Below are 5,263 nucleotides of genomic sequence, written 5' to 3'. Positions count from 1 at the left end.
CCGTAGGTCGGTGGTTTTTCTCCGGGAACTCCGGCTTTTCTCCACAATCAGAACCTGGCACGTCTTCCAATGACCATAGCTGTTAATACGACGTAAAACACAAACAAGCAAACAAACAAACAAAATACCACCGAGTAAGACTTGAATTACGTCAACAATGTCACATACCATTTTTCCTGTCTTTTTTTTAAGTTCCGGAACTTAACTTAGTACATACCGAAAGTAGCGGCTTACAAAAGCCTCAGGGGTTACTGTCTAACAACAGAAACAAACAGTTGCTACAAAATTTGTATGCTGATGTTTAGCATATCCATTCGACCGCCCAGAGGCGTATGGCTATCTTTATTGAAAAGCTCATCCTTATATGGTGTATCACGTGAATCTATATATAAATAAACAAATTGTGGGTAAGTCTTAAAATGCAGTTGTGTTATCACGATCGAAGCGAAGCGCGAAAAAATTGAGTGTGAGAAAAGGTGTTTCAACAAGACGGGTTTACGGAAATATTTGCACCACATTCACCCAGTAAATACAAAAAATGGTCAAAGATTCATTAAACAAAACAGGATTACCTAGCATTTAAATCGAAAATAAATTTCCCCTTGGCTTCATTGTTGAAAAACCATTATTAATACATGGAGTACACTTGAATGTTCGATATATTTCAGAGAAATTTCTGATAAATCATTTCCACGGATAGGAAATCGTTTCATGTTCGATTTTTTCATTAATGAATGAGATATATGTGTTATACAGTTTATTCGGTATCTGTTTTATTCACAAGCAGCTTAATGATAAGAAAACATCGAAAGACACATATTTAATGGTATTAGTCATATGTTAAGTATTGGCTACTCTTGAGTATAACATATATATTTCATGGCAAAATACATACAAGGGGTTTCCTTCTCTGTTACTGAGAGATGGTCACGTTTCCAAATTCAGGAAGCGTTTCAAGCGACTCCTTAGTAAAACAAACAGCCAGTAGAAATCCCATCTTGCCTAATGACAGTGTTATAATCAATAAGCTGCTGTCAGTTTCCATAGTTCCTTTAATTACAAACTGCAGCATTTCTTAACTTTCCCTTTTAATAAATATCCTACCCAAGTCATATTTACAGTATCTGAACGGGTTTTTATCCAGATACATAGTACAATTATTACTCAAAATTTCATTCGTTTCAAGCTTTAGTTTTGACATGGTTTACGTAACCTTCACTGTTTTTCACTAATACATTTTTCAAGGATGTGCACAACACATAAAGGGAAGATGGTTGTTAAATTATCTATAGCATTAAATATCGTTGGAAAAGTGTGCATGCAACTGAAAAAGTAATAACAACCTTTCGCAAAGATCTGCTGTGTCGCGCTATTTTGGGGGTCTTTTTGAGGCGTTTCACACTTTCCAAAGAATAAGTGAATTCACTCTTAAAGCAATTCAACAAACAGAACTCTCCATGTCAAAGATGTTTCTTTCCAATGCAATCCAAAAACAACCTTCGACTAACATCATCTGGTTGAAATTCCTACCTTCTTTTCCTAATTCTAATGGCCCGTTAATGCATTTCATCAATACCTACAGCTTTTGCAGCGCAGAACTTGTCCATTTTTCCGGTTGTTTTCATCGTCGGTACCGTTTTCAAATTTCTTAAAAAAGCTGCAATCAGTTTTAGCTTTCACAAACCTGGACCCACATATTTACAAAGCGCATCAAGGTTTTCAAATAGGGGCAAAACCCTCACAGCAGCTAAGGGGGGTTTCTGAGAACTTCCCCAAAAGTGGGTCGCTGGAAATCGGATGCAGCTCAAAGTACTTAAAACCAGTCTTTATGTAGGATGAATTTTGAAAATATAACTATTGTATTTAACTAAGCATTATTAAAAAATCTGCAGTGAAAACAAAACCAATCATTGCCACTATTCGCCACACACAATGAAGCTGTTTCGAGGAATAGATGTTATCATTACAAATTAGCAGTATGTTCAGTTCTACAAATCACTAACAGTTTATTGAGACATAATTGTTTAACCACACATTCCGGATTGTTCAAAGTGAACCTGTCTCATTCACGGCAGTGTTATTACCAGTGATTGTGCAGTATTAGTCTTTATATTACACTGTACATACAATCGGGTATACACACGCGATCTCCTAATCAATATCGTTCCCAAACTCAGATTAGGAATCATAGTTTTTGTTGTGATGTACTTTTTTGTTAATCATAATATCACATTATATTTTCCTCTTTTATTGCATTGTTTATCTATAACTCATATCATTAGGTGCATGATATTAAACGAAGGTCTGTACCATAGAGCAGTAAGTTTTAGCTGCTCTCCATGCTGTCAAGAACAACTTCTTCGTCAAAACCGTAATGCTCATGACCAGGAGATATACGTTATGGCAATAAAGCATCGCCAAAGACTCTGGGAGGGGCGGATGAGGAACTTTGAGAATTATTTCTCTAAATGTCACTGACCTACTTCGGAGTCGATCGGAAAAAAGAGGACAAACTTGATAAATAATATCTCCCAAAGACTACCACGAAAAAAAAACGAGAGTGGTCATGCTTCCATTCTTAATGACACAGTGGCTGGATTAACGAAGCTCCACGGTAAATGAATCGAAAGGTCAATGTTTAGTAAATGGGATGAGAGCGTATTTAATCATCTGGACACGGGTTGATCTCTAGCATGTGTATTATCTCCCTGTGGTTCCTCGCTCGCGAGACGAACTCCTTGTTGCTGATTCTGTTGTCATTATCCTCATCGAAACGCTCAAAGAAGTAGTCGGTTAGTTCTTCCGGTGTTGAATTATTTCCCGAAATCTGCGCTAATGTCATGCGACAAATAGACTGAAAAAGATCCAGAAAATTAACAAGTATTAATACTGTGAATAATCATCGGCAATGTTAAAATACAAAAATGTACACAGACTGGTAATACCTACCTTTATCAAAGTAAATGATATTTATGATTTTGTGCAACAGTTATACTATGTAAAACTTCTTTGATGCTTAAGACGTTTGTCGAACTTTTGACATTATGTTGCATTTCTTTCGCTTCAAAAATGTCAATTCCAACTACATGTTTGTTAAAGTATAGTTTGTGAGGACTGGCCACAATAACAGCCCCACAAGTCAAGCACAACAACAAGAGCGTGTGGCTTGTTGTTCTGTGCATGTATGTTATTAATTTGATTTAAGAGAATTTGGGAGAACAATTTTCTAGTAATATATAATTATTGGTTTCTCAATTTCTACGTTAATGATAAAAATACTCTACATTTGCATCATAATAACATTCGACTAAGAGTGTTAGTATATGTAGGTAAAAGTTATTATGAAACCATGACGGTGTCGATATGGGTACAATGACATAAGCTAAATGTATCAAATTTATGCATACAGTTTCATAACATATTTGTGGGATAGGGGTTGATTTGTCGACATGACTATGTACCCAATTATCGAACAATGAAGTTTGCTGACATGGACCTGGACTACCATTCTGTTATCCTAAATGCGTAAGTGTGTTTACAAACAAATAACCCAGTTATCAATTAAGCAATAGCCCAGCGATAGAGGAAGTGTACAACATTGTTGCAATTGTTTTTAATTAAATTTTAATTAAAGATCTGTTTATCACCAAAGGTCATAGGTCAAACTGCAAAAATTGAGGCAAATTAAGCGTAACTATTTCACAATAGTGCGAGGATCCATGATTTTTAAACTTATTATAACAATACCGTATTAGTTCAAGAGTATGTTGTATTGTGATTTTTGTCTTACCGTGAACATAAATTTCATCTCGTCTTTGGTGATGTAGCCGTCCCCGTTCATATCGTACATCTTAAAGGCCCAATCCAGCTTCATGTCTTCCTCTAGTGGAGACCCAGACACGTAAATACCCATCATGAACTCTTTGAAATCCACAACTCCGTTGCCGTCGGTATCAAACACGCGAAACACTTGTTCAGCGAAGTTCGACGCCTCGCCTTCAAATAGTCTGCTATATACCCTGATGAAGGCTTCCATAGTAAGCTTTGACTCACCCCTCGATAGGGATGCCTTGTATTGTTCAAACCATCCCAATATCTCCTCATTCGTGTACTCGTCCGATAACACCGCCCGTAACTCCTTCATCGTTCTTGGACTCGGTAAGGACGATTTGTTCCCCATAGTTGTCACTGTGGTCAGGGTAGAATATATTCCCGTCGCTAAATAGAAAACAAAATTAAAAAAATATCTCGTTTTTATATTTCTATTGTATCTTCCGAGAAAGTCTTAGTATACAATATCGTTTACGTGTTTGTGTTAAACAAATGTATATCTTCACCGAAGGAGGACCGAACATGTTGTTACATAGCCACTAGGGGACACTGCCACACTTATCACAGCACGATGAGAGTTATAAAAGGCGAAACTTATTTCCATATCTTTATATTTGAGTGCATACACAACTTACTTAAAGCGGCCAGTATTTTAAATATAGTTTTGAACAATGAGACAGATGGTATCGTTATCTGGACGGAGAAGATCATAATCGTTCAGCAGCAAATCAATAATAAGCAAACTATATTTAGACAAATTTCTAAAATGTACAGTACGGGGTTCTTTATTTAAATTAGTATACACCATAATTAGTGGAAAGTTAACAACAACAAAATACCGAAGTGGAAACAAAACCGTACTACGTACACAAAGTCGATGAAATTAGGACAAGGTATGAACGAAGGAGACATTACAGATATATCCCTAGCAAAGTAACTAGAGGAATGAGACCACATGTTCCGGAAGCGTAAGCGTCTTCTGATTTGTCGACGATATTGATGTGAATGATAAATCTAGATGCAATCATTACAATATGACGTCCTTAAACCCAAATTCTAACCTTTAACCCTTCAAGTAAGTGAGAACCATTGTGGTGACAAAGAATGCACTAGACACACTCGTGATTGTAATCAAATACTAAACCACAAATATGTCCCAATAAGTTCGTGAGGGTGACCATGACCTTTGCCCATAGTCTTCATCAACCTGCAGTTATCTTATAACTTGTGTGCATGTGTCTGTCAACTTTCTGTATCGAGCAATACTGTAAATTTGAATCCATTTGCAAAATGGAAACACGGTAGGTTCGGGAACAAAGATATTAAATCCCTGATTAGAATATCCAGCATGCAAGTGTACGAGACACCTCATTGCCAAATTGTCGGTGAATAAGTTTCCGGTACAGAGGACACCAGACCCGAATTTCACTGT

The 5,263-nt window shown here is 36.7% G+C and overlaps 1 protein-coding gene across 1 annotated transcript; it reads right to left on the bottom strand.

Moving 5' to 3' along the window:
- Nucleotides 1-1,845: 1,845 nt before the first annotated feature.
- LOC110444792 (hippocalcin-like protein 1) lies at nucleotides 1,846-4,253 on the bottom strand. The gene is made up of 2 exons (XM_021489152.1): nucleotides 3,791-4,253; nucleotides 1,846-2,854 (listed from the first exon to the last, which is right to left on the bottom strand). The coding sequence occupies exons 1-2, from the start codon at nucleotides 4,178-4,180 to the stop codon at nucleotides 2,663-2,665; spliced, it is 582 nt and encodes a 193-aa protein (XP_021344827.1). The 5' UTR covers nucleotides 4,181-4,253; the 3' UTR covers nucleotides 1,846-2,662.
- Nucleotides 4,254-5,263: the final 1,010 nt, after the last annotated feature.

This window comes from Mizuhopecten yessoensis, unplaced genomic scaffold (genome assembly GCF_002113885.1).
Source record: "Mizuhopecten yessoensis strain PY_sf001 unplaced genomic scaffold, ASM211388v2 hete_36174928, whole genome shotgun sequence".
Classification (NCBI taxonomy): domain Eukaryota; kingdom Metazoa; phylum Mollusca; class Bivalvia; order Pectinida; family Pectinidae; genus Mizuhopecten; species Mizuhopecten yessoensis.
Note: the sequence above shows the minus strand (reverse complement) of the source record. Positions and strands in the feature narration are given on the sequence as shown.